We start from the raw sequence: 21,231 nt of genomic DNA on the forward strand, positions 1-21,231 counted from the left end.
ACAGTTGTGGCCCGGTAAATGGTGCACTGTCATCCATAAAAATGTCGTCGCTGGTTGGGAACATCAAATCCATGAATGGCAGCAAATGGTCTCCAAGTAGCCGAACATATCGAGAATCCTGTCCATTCTGTCTAAACACAGCCAACACCTTTACGGAGTCCCACCAGCTTGCGTAGCGCCTTGTTGACAACTTGCATCCTAGGCTTCGTGGTCTCTATGCCACATTTGAACCATACCATCAGCTCTTAGCAGCTGAAATTGGGACTAATTTGACAGCCGGCCGCGGTGACCGAGCGGTTCTAGGTGCTTCAGTCCGGAACCGCGTGACTGCTACGGTCGCAGGTTCGAATCCTGCCTCTGGCATTCATGAGTGTGATGTCCTTAGGTTAGTTAGGTTTAAGTAGTTCTAAGTTCTAGGGGACCCATAGTGCTCAGACCTCAGATGTTAAGTCCCATAGTACTCAGAGCCATTTGAACCAACTAATTTGACCAGGCTACGGTTTTCCAGTCGTTTACGTCTCAACCGATATGGTCACGAGCCCAGGAGAGGCGCTGCAGGCGATGTCGTGCTGTTAGCAAACGCACTCGCGTCTGACGTCTGATGCCATAACCCATTAATGCGAAATGGAGCCGCAGTGTCCTAAGGGCTTCCCACATTGAATTCTGCCGTTATTTGACGCAGTGCTGCTTCTCTGATAGCTCTGACAACTCTAAGCAAACGCTGCTGCTCTCGGCCGTTAAGTGAAGGTCGTCGGTTCCGTGATGAGAGGTAATTCCTGAAATTTGGTATTCTCGGCACACTCTTGACAGTGTAAATCTCAGAGTATTGCATTCACTAACGATTTTCGAAATGGAATGATTGAAGCCTGTAGCTCCAACTACAACTCCGCGTTAATAGCCGTCCAGCGACCGTAATGACACGTATCATTTGAGCACAAATGACAGCTCCGCCTATGCACTGCCCTTTCATAGCTTGTCTATGCGAAACTACACCCATCTGTTTATGTGCATATCGTCATCGCATTACTTCTGACCTCAGTTTATTTATTGCGCATTCTCGTGCTACCCAAGAGCGTAGAAACTGCTGTATTAATTTAACGAGCGCGGATGCATCGGCGTTCGAGGAGAAGGCAATCGGGCGAGAACGATGTGGCGGCAGCGGGCCCGCTCGCCGGCGGCGGAGCGGGCCAATGAGGCCGCGAGGGAGGGGCGCTGCGCCCCGCCCACCGGCCGGCCGGCCGCCAACGAGGCGCGCCGCCGCTCGTCGTGTTCGCTTTTCCTCCCTAGTCGTGAGCTCCCTTTCCAGATCGTTACACGAGACACATCTCCGCCGCCAGCGATCCCGCGCGGAGCCAATTTCCGCCGTCTTTGCCTCCCACTAGCGCCTCGAATCCCCCACCACCGCACCCCTATGTAAAGCGGGCCGCCGGCCGAACAAGGGCGCATTCTTCATATCGCCGGCGCCGGGGGCGGCTGGTGCACTCGGTGGGAGACGCCTTTTGTCGCGCGCTGTCGTTTTTGCAGCCCCGGGCCCTCTGCCGGCGTGCGAGCGGCTATTAGCTGGCAGTCAGTCGGCCACCTGTTGTCTGCACGGGCGGTGTGCCGCCAGCCCACAGGCGTGTGACGGCCAAGTGTGTACCTACTTAATACAGCGATCGGTACTTAATAAAGTGAGTGAAGTGGGTACCCAAAAGACATTTGCGAACGCCCAAATAAACAATAATTGCATCTAAACGGTTAAGACTGTCATTTTCTGGGGAAGTACTTTTGGGACACGCTTCTACATCGGAGACCGTTAAAGTAATGGACACGTTTACGTTGGCATTTGGTTTTATGTACTGGTGCTGTTAGGTCGTCCTGGTAGACATAGATACTAATCAAGTATTGGCTGTTCCGACAAGTTTTTTCATATCGTATACTCTCGAGATACGAGATCTAGTGCACCGGTGCGCGTACCTAGGATGAATACGCGTGTTCAGTAGTCGTGAGGAAGGAGTACTACTGGTTGCGAGTCCCCGAGTAGCAGAGCGCTGGACGCGGGCGCAGCGATGCTGCCCACGAGCGGGGAGAAGCCGCTGCTGAAGATCACGGCGAGCGCCGCGGCGTCGGTGGCGGCGGCGGCCGTGGCGGAGATGGACCGCGGCCGCGGCTGCAGCCAGCTGCCCGCGCCCGACACCAGCCACGCCACCCGGGGCATCGACAGCGCCGTCGCCAAGGTGCTGCAGGGCTACGACTGGTCCCTCGTGCCCATCGCCAACAAGTAAGTCCGCCGCTCCGGCCTCCGGCCTCTTCCTCCCTCCGAGCTCCGAGGAAGCATTCCGCAAACCGTCTGACTCGGTACACCTGTCATCCAAAGTATTGGTGCATAACGTCCGTCTTGGTATCCCTATTGCTGTTCATAGATTTATAGATTCTCATTTCTTATTTGTAGTTCGCTGCTGCTATTTGAGTTTACATATTGTCTCTTTGTCAGTTGGAGATTGTGAGTGGAGCTGTGGGCGCTAGCAAATGGAGTGCCAAGAGCAGAAATTGGAACATTTCCGATATACTCTTCTGTTTGAGTTCATTAGAGGGGTGACAGCAGAGGAGAAAGGCTCTGAACACTATGGGACTTAACACCTGTGGTCCCCTAGAACTTACAACTACTTAGACCTAACTAACCTAAGGACATCACACACATCCATGCCCGAGGCAGGATTCGAACCTGCGACCGTAGCGGTCAGGCGGTTCCAGACTGAAGCGCCTAGAACCGCACGGCCACACCGGCCGGCTAGCGGAGAAAGCCAGAAGCGTTTGCACCCTGTATGGGGGTAATGCTTATGGACAGAGCACGGCAAGAAAATGGTTCTCTCTTTTTAACGAGAATCGTTTTGACATTAGCGCCTCTCCACGTTCAAGAAGACCTTCACGATTTGGCGATGATTGTTTAAACCCATCAACACTCAACGATGCACATCAGTGTCAAATGTGATGATGTGTAACTATTCCACCGACGTGCGACATTTGCATGCAATAGTGACAGCTCAAAAATCAGGTGTATGACTATCGTACGCTCTAAGCCAAAAGCACAAGAATCAGCTGTTGGTCATATCCGAATCTCTGCTTGTTCGTCATCCGTTGGTTCGTGAAAACAGCGACAATTGCTATCCTGTACATTTACGGCTGACGAGAAACTGTGTCTTTATCCTAACCTAAGTTAAAGAAGGGAATGATTGAGCCCAAGCAATGGAGCAACTCTCCGTACAAAGAACTTCGCGCACCTCAAAAGATTATTTTCCACGTCTGGTGGGACAGAGACGGTGTGGCGTAATACGAATCGCTTTTCCGGGGTGTAACCATCACTACTGACGAAATCGAAGAACAGCGACCAAGAAGACTATTCCACGATAAAGCCCTCCCGCATTCTGCTAGATTGGCAGAAACCCCTACACAGGAGTTGCACCCACCTTATTCACCTGACCTTGCGTCCTCAGATTTTCAGTTTTGCCACCCTCTATCGAACAGCCTTCATGGAACTTCCTTTCCGGATGAAAATGGGTTCCGAAATGGCTCGACGAGTTCTTCACCTCAAAACCACGTGATTTCTATAATCGCGGAATCGGAAAGTTACCCCAGCGTCGGCAGACTTGTAAGTAGTGAAGGAGAATATGTTATCGATCATGAAGTCTCTATTACGTGTATCTCTTGTAAGCTCTTCGAACTTATGCACCAACGTGGGGGCGGGGAGGGGGGGGGGGGGGGTCGAGCTCAATTTGCTAATGGATTGAGGACTCCTTGATAGGGCGAATATAGCGTATTATCGCGGATGGAGACTCGTCCACAGATGTGGAAATAACTTTAGGTGTGTCATAGGAAAGTTTGTTGCGATCCCACGTCTACATCCACATCTGCATGGTGTCCCACGAGGAATTGTCAATGTTCATGAATTTGACAGGTTCAGTCAAAAGTCTAGTACACATGGCATCTAAAATGAATAACTTAAGGGCTACGAGCAGCGAAGATGAACAAGTGATCATAGCTCTTAATATATGCACTTCAGAGCCCATGATTACTTGACAAGCCGGCCTCTGTGACCGAGCGGTTCTAGGCGCTTCAGCCCGGAACCGCACTGCTGCTGCGGTCGCAGGTTCGATGTCCTTAAGTTAGTTAGGTTTAAGTAGTTCTAAGTCTAGGGGACTGATGACCTCAGATGTTAAGTCCCATAGTGCTTAGAGCCATTTGAACCATTTGATTACTAGACACTTTCTTCTTCTTTCAATCCATAAAAATATAGAAATGAGAGAGCTTACAGTAGATGTGTTCACATAGCTCTTTAACTATGCATATCAAAATCCATGTTAACTACAGTTTTCTACTTCGAATGACAGTTCCTGTCATATCCTTGAATCTTCTGCTACTCACTGTATACTAGTAGAGCAACGTTTCGGCCTGTGCCGAATGGTACTGTGTGTACCACTGCTGTTTCCCGCTTTTCATGTTTAGTTTGCGGAAAGAACCACAACTGCTAAGTTTTCATGTGAGCGCGCATCTTATCTTCACGGACTTTTCAGGAAAAATGTGTAGGAGGAAGCAATATATTGGTTGACTCTTCTAGTAACGTACGTTCTGGTGTTTTTAATAGTAAGTCACAGAGCGATGCGTAACACCTCTCCTACAGCGTCTCCCATTGAAGTTAGCATCTACGTGATGCGTTAGCGCTTACTAAATGAAACTGTAATGAAACGCACTGCATTTCTTGGGATCTTTTCTACCTCATAGCTGGTACGGACCATAGACCGACGAACAATATTCAGCAACTGGTGCGAGGATGATTAGCTTCCTCCTTTGTCGATAGACAACATTCCTCCAGTTCCTTCCAATGAATCTGTCTGGCATCTGCCTTGTCTTGTGTGGTCATTTCAGTTTAAATTGCTGCTTACGCATACTCCTAGATATTTTATAGAAGAGTCTGCTTCCAGTGACTGTCCTACAATGGGTCTCTTTATGTCGTATTTTGATGATCTTGCAGACAGTATTAATCGTAACCTTAGGCCTTCCGCAGATGCTGCAGTATCTGTAATAAAGTACAGTTTAATAAAAGCTGCACAAATATTCTGTTACATCTTCATAAGATATCCAAGTGCTGCAAAGGCTGGTAATTTGCTTGAAATGTTTAGAAATTTAAAACTGTGCATTTCCAAACACGAACAAAATGTAGTATTCTATGACTACAGTACAAAAGAGACATTTGAAACAGGTCGTATGGATACCTGGGTTGTGCGCATATGAAATGGAACAAATATGATGGGGCAGTCATAGGTAAAGTAAAAAGTTTTCGATGCCGTTGATCCACAGTCATGCAATACTTTTTAAAAGAGTAAACCGCCATTTTTCTGTGTATTATTACATTTATCATTTGCACTACCCAGATTTTGGCTTTTATGCCATTATCAACTACAATGCCAAAATTTGTTAGACCAGTATTAAGTTACATAAGTTAATGCAGTCCAAAGCAAGTAAACAAAGCTCATACATGTCTTTAAGACGCAGCTGTCAAAGACTGTGGACTCTAGAGGACATAGTGAATATGGAAAATTTCTGGAATATGAAAACTGTGTGTCGGACAGGTACTCGAATCTAGGGCCATTGTCTTTCTTGGGCAAGTGCTGTACTCCGCTGCACAGTGAAAACTCATTCCGGAAGCAATTCCCCAAATGTACTGCGTCTTGTAGAGTCCACATTCTTTGACAGTTACATCTTAAATACATGTGGTAGCCTTGTTTATCTGCCTTAACAGATGCGACTTAATAATTATCTCTCAACATTTAGCATTCTACCTGACAATGGCATAGAAGCCGAAGTCTGGATAGTACAAATGATAAATATAATTGGCTGCGCGGAGTGGCCGAGCGGTTAGAGGCACCATGTCACTAACTGCGAGGCCCCTCCCGCCGGGGGTTCGAGTCCTCCCTCGGGCGTGGGTGTGTGTATTGTCCTTAGCATAAGTTAGTTTAAGTAGAGTGTAAGTCTAGGGACCGATGACCTCAGTAGTTTGGTCCCTTAAGAACTCACACACACTTGAACATTTGAACATAAGTATAATAATATACAGTCAAATGGCGGTTTACTCTTTTAAAATGGGTAAAGCAATTGGTTTATTGGTAGGATACTAGCAGAATGCAAACAGTCTACAGAGGAGACTGCTTAAAAAAACACTTTAACGGCCCGATAGGACCCATACCAAACAGGACTCACATGGGATATAGAACGTGCACAAAGAAGGGAGCACAAATAGTCACATGTTTGTTTGAGCCATGGGAGAGCTCAAGGAGATGCTGAAAAAAAAAAACTGAATTGTCAAACGCTGTAAATAGACGCAAACTATCCCGAGGAACTCCCCGGTGCTGTAAATCTGTGTGACGAACCTGCTATCCTTGTCTTTCTACATCTACATCCATACTCCGCAAGCCACCTGACGGTGGCAAGTGCTATACTCTGCTACAAAGTGAAAATTAATTCCGGAAACAATCCTCCATGCTGTAGCTAAGCCATGACTCCGTAATATCCTTTCTTCCAGGAGTGCTAGTCCCGCAAGTTTAGCAGAACTTCTATGAAGTTGGGAAGGTAGAAGATGAGGTACTGGCGTAAGTACAGCTGCGAAGGCGGGTCGTGAGTCGTGCTTGGATAGATAAGTCGGTAGAGCACCTTCCCACAAAAGTTAAGGGACTCGGGTTCGAGACCCAGTCCGGCACGCAGTTCTAATTTTCCAAGAAAGTTTCAACAGCGCACACTGTGCTGCAGAGTAAAACTCATTCTTGAAACTGCCCCAAAAAAGCCTGCTTACTTAGTTTCAGGAAACAGGTTTAAGTGAGGAATCTAGAAATCTAGTATACCCATGTACATACCTTTACATAACGACCACAAAGATAACAAGAATTACAGCATGTGCAGAGGCTTTCCAGCAGTAAATCTTTTCGTGCCCCGTTTCTCAATGTGACGGGTAGAAGCACTAATTCCTAGCACTTCAAGACGTACCCTCTGCCATGCACTTCACAGAGGTCTGCTGAATGTAGATGTAGAAAAAAGGAGCTAAGAGCACCCCAGAAGTGCCGCATCTAAATTTACACTCCGCAGACCGCATTGCGCTTCATGGCACAGGGTAACGGGAAATGACAGTTTTTTCAGGAAAAGCATTTGCAGGTTCAGAAGCCAAAACGCCCATATTTAATATCCAACTGGGCCGAGAACATTTTGTTCTGTCAGTTATCGCGGCGGCAGCAGCAGGGATGCAAGCAAAGAAGCGTTGGGTGCTGTTACCTCGATGTTAAGCGGAAGGATTAATATGTCAGTAGGAGAACTTATGGCTGGGGGTACAAAATAACAAATTATGGCTGGTGAAGCATATGCCACAGTGAACATTGTTCCAGTCACACTGTTGGAGAGCATCGCTTTAACGCGACAGAGAATAGAGCACTGTTCTCTCACACCCAGGCTCATTCTCCACCGAGAGGACCCATTGTGTGATGTGCTTGTGGTGTGACACTGTACCTGCATCACATTTTACTTAATGCTGCATTTTATATTCTGACATGAGGGGAGCAGGTTCTCTTGGTTTGTCCGCTGCATCAAATAACGGTGAGACAAGTGTGGGCGAAGTTTTTAAGATTTTGTGTAAAGTTAGGACTTCTGGCCCAATTCTTGGGCATTAACCTGTTTTAGACTGGCTAGGTCATCCTTTCTTGCTTCATGTTCATTTCTCACTCAATATATATTTTTGAATTCAGACTCAGCTTTTTATTCAAACGCGTTTTCAATTCACGTTTAGAACTGTTAACCAACATTTACTTCTTCTCACAGTGGGTGACTCTTTTCCTGTTTTTATTAGTGTCCGGCCAGTCTCATGTACCAGAGGATTACTTTTAGCACATATTTTTAGTTAATTCTTCTTTTATGTAGTATTTATCTCATGACTAAAAAAAAATTGTTAAAATGGCTCTGAGCACTATGGAACTTAACATCTGAGGCCATCAGTCCCCTAGAACCACCGGCCGGCTATCTCATGACTAAACTATAGTTTGAATTAAGCTTGAGGAAAGGACATGGAAATGCATTTTGATGTCCGCATTGTACCACATATACTGATATTCTTTGCAAGAAAAGAAAAAAAAATCAGAAATTTAACGTAGTTTTTTTGCAAGTCGGAAACAGCGTACATGTACAACTTACTTAAGAATTTCAGTACGTTATTGGTACTATACAGCGTTGCAGGACACAAACATTTACATAAACAGTATATTTTCATGCATTGCGTTGGCAGTTCTCAACAAAATATTTTATTGCCTGTAGCTCCGCGCCACAGCCATACGAAGCAGTTTAACAATATCACTTCTTCAAGATGTGACCACATCTTCATTGGCCATTCAGATGCAGTTGAGTCTCGAGCATTGCGAAGGGGAAGATTGCCCTTGCAACTTTAATCTTTGGACTTTCAAGTAGATATGTGTATTTCATGTTCATTTCATTGTTATGTCCATTTCTTGGTGACGTCGGAAACATTTCTGACAGTAGACTGACCCAAACTGGCTTACGTGACTTCAGGCTTACAGCTGAGAGATTCTACAAACCACTATTAGAACTGAGATTTTAACGGTTACTGTCTTACAACGTCGTCCATACACTTTATGAAATGTTGTCCTCATCATGAGTTTTGTGGAAGAGAAGGAGGAGCATATTAGAGTTTAACGTACTGTCGACAACGAGGTCATTAGAAACGGAGTACAAGCTCGGATTACAGAAGCTTGGGAAATGAAATCGGTTGTGCCCTTCCCACGGAATTATGCCGGCAATTGCATGAAGAGATTTAGGGAAATCAGGGAAAACCTAGATCAGGGTGGCCGGACTCAGGTTAAACCGGTTGCGAGTCCAGTGTGCTAACCACTGCGCCACCTCGCTCGATAAGGTTTGTGTGTCAGGATGTTGTTATCCACCGCAGACTTTCCTATGTATGGGCGTACTGGTGGTGATGTACGCGTTCCTTCTCCGATCTAACAATGTGGTCAACGAATTTCTGTCAAAGCGCTTCCTGTCGCTCCCACGTGACATTAAAAAAGTGAATGATGTAGAAAACGCCACGTCATTTTTCGAAAACCCTAAATTTATTATAACTTCTGTTTAGAAAATGGATACAATCTGTTTCCTTATTCACTTCAGATAATAAGAATCACTAACTGGTGAATCCTTTTTGTTAGTGTGTCACGTAAACTTGAACACTAAAAGCTTGTCCTCACAATTACCATGTGGTACGAATGAAGAAAACTTAAATACCTGTCTCAGTCTAATTCGTTTGCTTGCTAGTAAGTACTCCAACACAGCCTTCCCACAACTTCCACAGTCGTACTACATTGACGTGGAAACGTGCCTTCTCTTTCAGACTGTGGTCACACCTACAATAGTAATCTTGCGGTAGCGCCGCTGCCATGACGTATGCATGTCGCGATTTCGAATGCCCAATCAAGCCTGACATTAGGTTTATAAAGGGCCGAACTGTGAACCTCGGACGTTGTTTGACGCGTACCTCTTGTCTGCTTGCCTTTATTCTTCGATATCTTATTTTTCTTCGTTTCTCTGTGTAGTTTCCGACATAATGGCACTGCGAACAAACCAGAATGTTCTTTTCTACTACAATAGAGCAGAAAATCCAACCTGTGGTGCGTGAAGCAGCGACATTTGAAAAATTACATTCCTGTTGACTCCGATGATCCCACTAATGCTTGTTTCCGTCGAATAGCCTCCCTGAAAACGATCATCACGTAATTATAAGTGGTGATCAAAAAACTTCCGTTTGCAGGCCTTACAGTCCAGAATCGGTACGCCAATCAACCATAATCGCCGTGATGATTGAGGCAATCAGCCCATCGACACACCAGGCGAAAACATTCTGTTGGCACCAACCTATATAGGGAGAAATGATCATCATGATGAAATAAGAGAAATCACGGCTCGCACAGAAAAATTTAAGTGCACGTTTTTTCCGCGTTCGAAAGTGGAACGGAAGAGAGATATCTTGAAGGTGGTTCATTGAACCCTCTGCCAGGTACTTTATTGTGAATAGTAGAGTAATCACGTGGATGTGGATGTAGATGTAGAAGGTATCCATTTGGTAAAACACCGTGTCCTACTGCGCGAAGAATTCCGTAACTGCCTGTTGCACATCAGAGTCCGAAAGCAATCGTCTATCTTTTCATGGGATCGAAGATGTGAGCTCAAGACTATAGGGCGGATGCTCGAGAGTCTTCACTTGAGTTGACTTAACTACACGGTACGACATTTGCGAGAAGGAGACGTTCGTTATTGTGAAGCAGCAGCCTCCCTTTGTCTCAGTTTTCATTCGTAAATTGTGGTTTTCGACAGACATGCTACCCCATACACATTTTTCTTTCTTCGATATCTACCGGTGTTTGTGCTACGGCAGCCAAGGAAGGAACAGCAGCACGCAAGTGCTGTTAGGGCGCATTTGGTAATAACGTCACCATAGTTCACGTTTATGCATGTACCGCGCGCATGTAGGAAAGACACAAGTATCACACCAATTCCCTGTATACATGTCGGTGCTTATATACCCTCGTCGGAGTCGGCCCTCGTTGCATATAGGTAGTAGCAACACCCTCAAATGGAACCTTCTTGATCGCCCTTTACATTTCGTCCATTTTGCTCAGCAACTTATAATCAGAGAATCAGACATTCTTTCTCCTAGAAAGAGTAACTTAAGTATTATTCTGTTTGTCTAGGGGAGAGTCGTGCAGTATCGGCTGACGTAAGTTCTTTTTAACTTCACTGTGTAACTGTGATGGTTAATCGGAGTGTTACTATTTACTACGATTAACATGGTGTAATGACTTTTATGTTTTATTCGTAGTACCTAATTACATCGAAAGTAAAAGACCTAACATTACAAGTCTTGTAGAAAGAGTCTTGCAGCATGGACCATTGTGTTTCTGTGATAATATGGGTTATCACTGATACACTGCACTGATACTTATTGAATAGTAATAATACACAAAGTCAAGAGAACTTGTTACTATTTCAGCTCAGTTCACCTATGTTTACCTCAGTTTGACAGAGATCACGAGCAAAATACGATCGACACAGACAACACGTTCCCTGCCTCTACACTTAGTTCGCAGCACCCAGTCGTCTTCAAACGACTCCTGGTACATAATGCTCGATTTAGTCTCTTTTGTTGACCCATTATTTAAAGTAAATTTCAGTTTTCTCTACAGCTTTATAATTAGCTTCCCATGACCACCCTTAGCGTGTTAATTTTATTTTGGAACAGCTTTCGTCAGCTCTCTTTTAGACTTTATTATTTCTGTTTTTAATCTATTCTCTACGGTGGCTATCTTTTTCTTTTCTAGTTGTCGAAAACGGTCCAGCTGGCTCCCTCGTGGTCATTTTGCTAGATGTAAATCTGCTCACAGCCATGTTCGTACACTCTTCTTTAGCTTTTTCTCTTAGGTTTCCTCATTTTCCGTCATTTCAGTCTGAAAAGAAGTAAGAAGAAAGAAATGTAATTTAAAAAGTGAAATTACTACACAGTCGGGTGTCTGGTACTGTACGACAGACACGCAGTAAGATCAAGTCATATTGTACGTCCTTTTAGAGAAATTATCATGAAACATGTGTTAGATGTCATTCCTTACGTGACAGATATCCGAAATATAGCAACAAAATTAATCACTTACCTTAAAACGGCTACCATAGGGCTCAACATATATCCTGAGCCAAAACAGCTACAGCATCACCACCAAGCACTCAGAGCAGATAAATCATTGCAAAGAGGAAGAAGATATCCGACTGCAGTGCACATGGATATTAAAGATTGCTTCTGCTTACTGTATACTTCCGGCATTTGAAAGCGGAAAGGGAAATCACAGTAGTGGCCAGTACTTCAAGTCAGCCGATACTGCACGAATATCCCCAAAGTTTATGTTGGCGATCCTGTGAAATCCAGCTGGCTGGATGACCATGTGATTTATCTGGTGCAAACTGTGATACTGGTTGCATTATCTCCTGTGTCAGGCGCAGTGCCTATTGCCACCACTGTGATGGAGGTAGATGGCCCTCCAAGTATGTACTGCGTAGTTGAATGGATGAAGGCATTTATAGCCAGCTGACTTACCTCGCACGAGTCCTCTCCCCGTCCCTTCCTATTCTGGTCACGGGCGCTAGTGCTGAGAAACTGCTGTCTGTACGTCTTCATAGCACACTTTTGTACCTATGGTTATCGGTTTGGTCTACGTGCCATGTGCGAATGGGAGCTCTATTGGTAAACTTAGAGGAATACTGGGATGAATATTTTCATATGACACTGTTATTACGGGATATCTTATTATCAAGTTAATAGAGACTGATCACATTTTTTTAAGTCTTTCGATTAGTGAAGACTGCCAATAGTAGACTACAAACTGAGTGTACGGACCTTAATACCATATTTCTCTTCATGTAAGTCCATACCTCTACGATTACTCTCTGATGCGTAGATCAGTGCTTGGCAGATGGTGTATCATAACACTTTAGTGAATTCTTTAGTGCAGGCTCCGACTTTCTCCTAAATAACAGGCAGGCAAAGATTTGTTAGCGTTCCGAGGCGAATATTGTTGATTGAAAATTTGTGAAACGTTTCACCGCAAAGAAAAACGCCCATGTTTCGATGACTACTGTGATCCTAGCTCACTTTCACATTCATTACACTATTTTCTCTACTTCGTAGTAACTCAACTGCAATTCTTGCACCTCTCAGATATCGCGCCTAAATCATTTAGTACTTCGTTTTGATTTTCTGCTGATTACACAACACAGTAAACGACGATATAGTCTGCAAACAATGTGAGACGACTGCGCAGACCGTCTCGCAAATTATTTAAACCTAGCCGTAGAGGGTGTTGAATCCGGCCCAACATCCGCCGTGAGCGATTTAGAAAAATCACGGGTAACCTAGATCTGGATACAAGGGCTCGAATTTGAACCGTTGTTCTCTTGGATACTAGTCCATTGCCTTAACACAGCGCCCCGCTCACTGTAGGAACGCCTCACACAACGTATGTCTCTCCAGATTAGTTCCCGTCAGTTACGACGTAGTATGACCTTTATGCAATGAGATACGATACAGTCGCATAGCTGAGACGATATTCCATAGCTGCGCAATTTGATTAACAGCCGCTTGTGAGGACTGGTGTGGAAACGACTTGAAATCCCTTGCCGATAGCACTCAGTGTGAATAAAGAGCCATTGGAGTTTCGCATGAACGATATTTTCTGAATCTCTGACTGTTATGTATTAATAGATCGTGTTTTTGTGAACACAGTTTAAAGGTGTCTTTTCCAAAAGCTACTAAAAATCGGTGTTAGTGAAATGGGTGTTTAATTTTGCGCGTTGCTTCTACTTCCTATATATGCATACTGGTCTGGGCTGTGCAAGTTTCTAGTCTTTAGGTAGGGACGCATCGAGAACAGTTAAAAGACGATTGCTAAAAGTGGAGCTATTTTGTTAGTTTGGTCAGAAAGGTGCCCAATGATGTAAACTGTACCAGCTCATTCGGCGCTTGGCATTTCCAAGGGGATCTAATTGTAAATTACTCTAGAATGCAGTTGTCATCTACTCACAGGCATCAGTAACACTGATCAGTATAACTTTCGTCTGTAACAAAACTGTTACCACTACTCAATGAAGGGACTGATTTGCTCTTGCAACTCAAATAGTTTATGTAGGCTACCACCACAAACCGAAATTGACAGTGAATCTCGAGATTTGTAAATCATTGCCATTGTTGAAGGTTTTGCTTTCCTTTGAATCTGGCATGCTTCTTTCTCAGCTTTTGCAACAACATCGTAATATATTTTACGTCCCATGGGAGATATTTTATCTTTTATTAATTTACTTGGAATATAATGCTCTGTCATTTTCACCATATTTCTTTCAATTTGATCCCACAAAGTTGTCGTGAAAAGATCAGAGGTAATCTCTTATACATGGGTAAAAAGCATTTTATACGCTTTTTTAAAAAATCTCTGTACTTCGCCTTTTCTTTTAGTGGACTGAGATGCTATGAAGCTCATTCTTGTTGCGTCTACTTTGTGATTACTAATCCCTTTATCTGTTAATAAGTTCGATGAAAATTGAGCAAGTAGCGATCATCTGCTCTGTTTCGCATGTTGCCTCTCGGCCTGCAAGTTCTGGGCATTTGGAGTGGGTAGGATTATTTGTATTTGGGAGCTGCAATGACGTAGCCACTTAAGGATATGGCAGCCAATGAGGGGAAGAAATGTAGCTATAGTTATCCCACTCGTGGAGTAGGTCCTTCCAGACGCTGTACGTATGTAACACAGGTTCCAGACTACTGCAGGCAGTAAGTCACTTAGGTGCTAGCGAGGTACGTCGCTTGAGATCGGAAGAGATTCTTTCTGATTTCCAACGGCGATTGAACACGATAGCACTGGTAGCAAGGTGAAGGCGGAGCTCATCATGTACAAAGGCTCAGATATTTCTGCAACGTTGTGGACTTGGTCAGCAGATAGAGACTTGTTGAGTTTTAAATAAATAAGGGCTTTAGCAGACACTTCAGGCAGTTGCATGGGTAACAGAAACGATGAGGATTGGCTTAGGAGAATTTTTTTTTTTTTTTTGTTAGAAGCTCTCGGAAAAATTGATACATGGATACGGGCTGAATGCCATTAAGTTTAGTCGCTGCGAGAGCGTAATGGAATGCTGAACAGAGTGCAGTGGCAGGCACTATAAGAATGGTATCGTGAATCGCGAGAAATGTTTACTGTTGAATTTTTGAGAGCGCACGTCCGGAGAAAATTCGGGCTTCCTTCGACTGGCGCAAAAGACACTGCTCCCAGCAGTACCCTCCGCCACACACCATAAGGTGCCTTGCGGAGTAACGTAGCAGGTAGTATGAGCAATAACGGATATAAATTAATAATTGATTCCCAGCTATTATCTGTGAGAACTGTTTTGAGCAGTTAGCTCTGGAAGCGTGAATGGTGGCAATAACGTACTAGAGCTCTTAGTGTCAAATGATCTGGAGCAAATACAAAACTTTTGAAAAGTTACAGAAATTATTGGCCACAAACGCAATGTAGCAAGACTGAATGTCGCACAATCCAAGTTCACATAAAAGGAACTCAATACACATGTTTTTAAACTAAATAGATGCTTGTGCTGTGGTGCGCTACTCATAATGGTGAAAAGTTTCTCACCACTAGTATTCGGTCGGTAGGGCAAAGGGAGGTGATAACCAAAAGCTACTGATCAGTAAATCATGCTTCACTATCCTGATTAAAATTCCAAATCACATCGCAGAGCCTCGTGACAATGTTTATCGTAATCCGTCTCAAGGATGGCAGCTCCCTCGGTGTTATTAAACAGGAGTAGGACATGCGGCGGGACCTGATTTAACCATTTCTCTTATCGTCATAGAGGAACAAAAGCAACAACAAAAATACAGACAACCCCCGCATTCGTCACCGTCTCTACTCATAACAGTTACAGCTAAGTTCCGTCACACGCAAACAGCACCGAATGACGTCAACCGGACAAGTTGCACCAGGCAATGATCCGCACGAAAAAAAAAAAAAAAAAAAATTAGTAATTTGCTTGCATTCCTCACCAAATTATACGTAAAGTTCGGAGACCAAATATCAATTGGGTGAAGGCTATACCTTGTAGCTTAAGCAGAGCATTATTTTGGCACATATCTTATTCTTCATATGCAGACAACAGTGTTTAAACTTAGATACGTGAGCAGTTGCAATGAAAAATATTGTACTCAGACATCAGCTCTGTTTCATCTGAAACTTTCATGTAGACACTTGTTGCAGTGACAGACATAAAATAGTTTCTATGAATTCGACTGCAGTGATTTGCATCGCATATTGAGCAAGAAATCTTTAATGTAATCGCAGTATGTAGCCCAAGGGAAAATTCGTGCAAACATCTTTCGGCAACCGGAGGAATCTGTTACTTGTTCCTACATGTTTTGAATAGTAATGGAGTTACACTTCTTCTTTTCAACAGGCATGTCTTTCTAAACACAAAATTTCTATAAATTTGTTGAAAGCGGACAGCGATTCTAAGTTTTCCATTAATGCCCCACGACATGATCGAAATATAGTTCTTCTGTCATGTGATAAAACTTTGACGTGTAGTGGTCGGGTGACGTCCAGCAACTGAAAGAGGGACCTCCACAACTACAGAAAGGCAGCTGGGCACGCCTCCACTACGGCCCACGGTCCTGACAGCCGCCAGGCGCTCTCTTTCATCCGCAGACGGGGGTCCGCTTCCTGTCCAAAGTAACGTCAGCGCTACGTGCGCCAACCACCGAGTACCTCGGCTCTGTAAGCCTGAGCTGCTGCAGAAGGCCATATTGCTTTCTTCCGGTCCCGCATATACTGCCAACGTATCCAATACCTCACGTTAATCTTTCACATAGTGTCCTTCCAGTAGGTCATTTTATTCCACCGGGCCCATGTATCAATAACACAAGTTCAAAGAACATATCACGATTTTTTAAGAGCAAAAACATAACAGAATTATGAACTGTTAAACAATGAGAAACATAAGGGTGTTGTATGACTCGGTATGTACAGAGTCAGCGTGGCTGGATGCTAACCGAAGGGGCCCTCTTTCCATTTCCAGCCAGGTCGGAGATTTCCTCCGCTCGGGGCATGGGTGTTGTCTTATCATCATCATCATCATCATCAGCGTTTCATCATCACCAACATGAAAATCGCCTAAACGGCGCCAATTATAAAGACTTGCAACCCGTGGCGAGCAGCCACACGACAGAGAAAGAGAGAGAGGGAGAGAGAACAATGATGATCGATGAATCCAATCAGGGTTATGAAAACATGGGATTCGAATTTGTATCATTATTCTAAAGCTTAGCAATGAGCAAGGAAAGCGTGACAGGACCACTCTTGTTTTCTCTATGCGGTAGTCATAAACAGTCTGAAAAGCTTATAATGATGCTGCAGCGCGGTGAGAAATAATTGTCAATAAAACTATTGGATACGTTGTGCCATTTCCGAGTTGACTGCCGTTGAATTTAGCCAATCAGGTCGTTGCCCGCGCAAATTCAAGAGACTCGCTAGATGCAATTAGTGTCAGTTGTTCTCACAGCGTAGATGACAGCGCACGAGACTGCTCAGACTTTGGCTCAGTTTCCACCTTTACAATTGGCCCATGTACAAACTTTCTTCGCTCTCTTGTTCGGTTTTAGCAAACCAAACGAAGAACACTTTCCGCGACAGCGTTCCGGCGGGCCGCTCGAATTTGCGCCCGCAACGGCCTCATTGGCTGACTTCAATACTAATAAACTCGGAAGGAGCAACGCAACGATTTTTTTCTTAACAGTTATTTCTCAGCGGAAACTATATTGCATGCTCCTTACAAATTTTTCAAACTACTTGTGACGACATTGCATACTCCATAGGATCCAACAAAAGTATGACTTGATTCCAAATCGCAGACAGCACCTCTACCAGAAAGCGTGACGCTGCCGGCGACCCCTGTGTGTGCCTGTAGAACCGAGACCGTTTTTTATGCAGGGTGACGCTCACTTAGTAGTCGTGGTCGTGCTTTTAATAGCGCCGTCCTTACGCGAAATGTATGCTTCAGTAGAACCATTCTACGGCCAGATTCAAATGTCGGCTCTCAGTAGTGTTCCCCGATAAGATTATCGTCTTCCCTCCAGGGATTTCCATTCCAGATGCTGGTGAATATACTCCAACCGCTGAAAAACAAGAATTATTCGCCATACAAAAGCGACGCTCAAGATCAGTGTAATTAATTAGCCTATACATTTGCTATCAGTGACGTGCTGCCTGTCGGGTGGAAGCAATAGCTAAGGCACACTAGATATGATTCTTGACTTGACATTTTTTTTTCGTTGGGACGATACCTTTTAACGACATTTGGATCTCCTAACTACATCGGGAGAGACGACCATCGTAATAAAATCAGATTTATTACCCAACTTATAAAGTGATACGCAGTATAAACCTAATATTTTCAACATCTCTGTGCTATTACCTTAAGGCTTCACGTGTGGCGACGCCTTTGGTTAATTTAAGAGAGAGTTTGAAAGTGAGGAGGCATCCAGTAACAGAGGCAGAGTATACTCTTAGCACTCCGCCATGAGCCAAAAATGAATTTTATATTCTAGTCCTGCGATGCACTACGTAACAGATGAGACAAGATTTTTTCTACCTGATGAGAAAATACTTGGAGGACGTGCAGCCTGTGTCATACTGTTAAAGGATTTTCACAGCGTGTAGTGATACTTCAGCGATGTGAAGAAGCGTGTATGCCCAGATTTCTTCTGTCTTCAAAAACAACTTGTATAGAAGGGAGAAATCTACATTTCGCATGAGCAATTCGAGTAGTGTGGTCAACAACATTGCTGTCTCCGATTGGATAAAGTGGATTCTTTAAACTGGACGAGGTCTATGTCTGGGTGGAATTGGTTAGAACTACTATATACACGCAAGCCGCAGCTGTTTGTTTTGCAGTGCCACCTTGTATCTCACAAACTGCTTAAATAAACAATGTTCCACACATTATTTAAACTCTTTAAACAATTTATCAAAATGATCAGCAACCAGCTGCACAAAGAAATTTAATTTTTTTTACCGGTTTCAGGCACTTGTGCCCTTTTTCAGAAGGTTATGACTATCGCATAACTTGAGACTGTCATCAGTAACGTGTGTGAAGCCTATTGCTGTGTCATGTGGTTCACAATGCCCGCATACATAAGCGATCTGACGGACAGCGTGAGGCGATTGATTGCTGATGACACTGTAGCATTAGAGAAAATTTTTTCGTTGAGTGACTGTAGGAGGATACACAATGACTTACAATTAGAAAGAATTCTGTTTGGTGTACTGAATGGCAGAGTGCTCTAAATACAGAAAAATGTAACTTAATGTAGTTCAGTAGGAAAAAGAATGCAATAGTGTTGGAATATAGGAATAGTGGTGTGTTGCTCGACATTGTGACGTCGATTAAATTTCAAGGCGTAACTGAGAACAAGATATGAACATAAACGAGCACGTAAGATCGGTAGTGGGAAAGGCGAATGGTCGATTTCTGTTTACTGGGAGAATTGTAGGAAAGTATAGCTTCTATATAAAGGAGACGGCGTTTAGGATACTTGTGCGATCTATTCTCGAGCACTGCTCGTAGCTTTGAGGTCCCCCCATAGATCGAAATAAAGATCCAAGATGCATCTCCAGGCGGGTGTAAACTGAATGTGCGCAACGGAAAATAATAAACGCTAAAATGAAGATTTCGCTCAGCCTGACTACCCCCTGAAGCAGATCTTAGGATCTCTTTATGGACTTTAACATATAAATTATAACCTACACATAAATGAATGATTAACGCAACTAATACTACTAAATGATAAACGTTGTTCCTGCTTATATATGTATTGTAGATTAAAAAACCTTATATTACAAAGTTAAACATTTCCTAAGTAAAATTACTGATCAATTGCCAACTCTGCCCCTTATTAAGACTGCGCGATCTAATATCAATAACATTGAATCACTGACATCTCCGTACGAAACACTAGAAGACACTACTTTCAAAGATGATCTACGGTGGTGTGGAAACTCAGTGGAAATACAATAACGTGATCACAGCTGTTTGGCTTTTATAGCCCTAATACGCCGAAGAAATTTGCGATATCACCGTATGTAGTGTGTCAGGTGCGTCGAAGTAATGGTTCTCGTACTCGTCTGCGACGATGGAAGAACTCCAGCCACAAATGAACTCTTTCAAACACTAGGACGGCAGAACGCGGTCTTCTGACTAATATACTCTAATACCGTTTTCTCCTCTCTGTGTTCATCAGACAAGAAACGCGAACTTCCAACCACTATAAAATAATCTCGTGAAAGCAAAGACAGAAAGTCCGTCCGTACCAACAAGAAGCTGATACTGAGCGACCGTTACACACGGGAGCTCAAAACGGAAGACTTCGTCTCTCCACCGCCGGTTTCCCAACAAGGCTTGCCTCCCCACCATCGTAATTCCGAAAATGAATCATAATCATATCCCGAAACCACGGAATATTGTCCCTCTCTAGAGATTCTTCCGACCGCCGACCAACCATATTGTAGTCTTCTGTCGTTCAGCGCGGAAAGTTGGCGAGGAAAAACCTATACTCGTACAATGGTAAGCTTCTGAGTAAAAAGCCTTGGAAATAACCCAGCCTGCATGGTTTTCGAGGCGCCGCTTCTTCGTTCCTCTCACCTGCTTCAAGATTTTCATAGTTTCCGAAGTATAATCCTTCCGGTTCTGCTATAACCTCGGCCGGTCGCGACTCTATTGTGCTCCAGCGCTTAGGTGCTACGACGTCCGTCTCCTACTGCCTGTGTTTAAGCAGGACGAACACCTGTGCTGGCCTTCCACTCAGAGCTTGAGTTCTGCCTGCCGTCTCATCTCCACTGGCGTTCCAACCTCTACTAGTATAGGCAATCATTCATTACGCCGTTTTTATAGTAAATACACTCAGTCACCTTTCATGTAATAAGCGAAGCGTTGACAATTATTTACAAGACGTACATGAAAATGTCAGTCTTCTTTATATATTCATATGTACGATGTACAATGTATCACATGATACCTAATTGTTTTTAGATCATGGCAAAGTATGTGGATGAGTTCTTGTAAGGTGCGAAATTATAGCCGTCTTACAAAGAAAGAATTCATACCAGTTCAGAGGCGTGCCGCTCGATCAGTTACAGGTAGGTTCGATCAACACGCTAGTATTGCGGAAATCCTTCGCAAACTCAGTTGGGAATCCCTGAAGGGAAGACGACGTTCTCTTCGCTAAACAAGAGTACTGATAACATCGCCGATGAGCGCCCGTAAGCACCAAACACACACACACAACACTGTTGATAAAATTTAGAGAACTGACATTCCTGGCTGATTGCAGAACAATTCTACTGCTGCCAACGTATCTTTCATGTATCGTGTAACGACCACGAAGACAGAGTCAGAGGAATTAGGGCTGGTAGTGAGGCATACAGACAGTTATATTTCCGTCGCTTCATTTGCGAATGGACCGCGAAAGAGAAACAAGGTACTCTCCTCTATGCACCGTATTGTCGTTTGTGGAGTATGTATGTACAGCGTGACCGAAAAGTCCGTTAACATTTCAAAATGCCCTAATTTAGGGAA

At 44.0% G+C, this 21,231-nt stretch overlaps 1 protein-coding gene across 1 annotated transcript in view; it reads left to right on the plus strand.

Moving 5' to 3' along the window:
* The first annotated feature begins 1,351 nt into the window (after positions 1 to 1,351).
* LOC126355561 (transcription factor SOX-9-like) overlaps positions 1,352 to 21,231 on the plus strand; it is a 265,668-nt gene continuing 245,788 nt past the window's right edge. The window contains exon 1 of the mRNA XM_050005922.1: positions 1,352 to 2,260. Within this exon, the coding sequence (XP_049861879.1) occupies positions 2,049 to 2,260 (212 nt within the window). The 5' untranslated portion in view covers positions 1,352 to 2,048. The remainder of the gene's footprint in view (positions 2,261 to 21,231) is intronic.

Source organism: Schistocerca gregaria, chromosome 3 (assembly GCF_023897955.1).
Source record: "Schistocerca gregaria isolate iqSchGreg1 chromosome 3, iqSchGreg1.2, whole genome shotgun sequence".
NCBI lineage: Eukaryota > Metazoa > Arthropoda > Insecta > Orthoptera > Acrididae > Schistocerca > Schistocerca gregaria.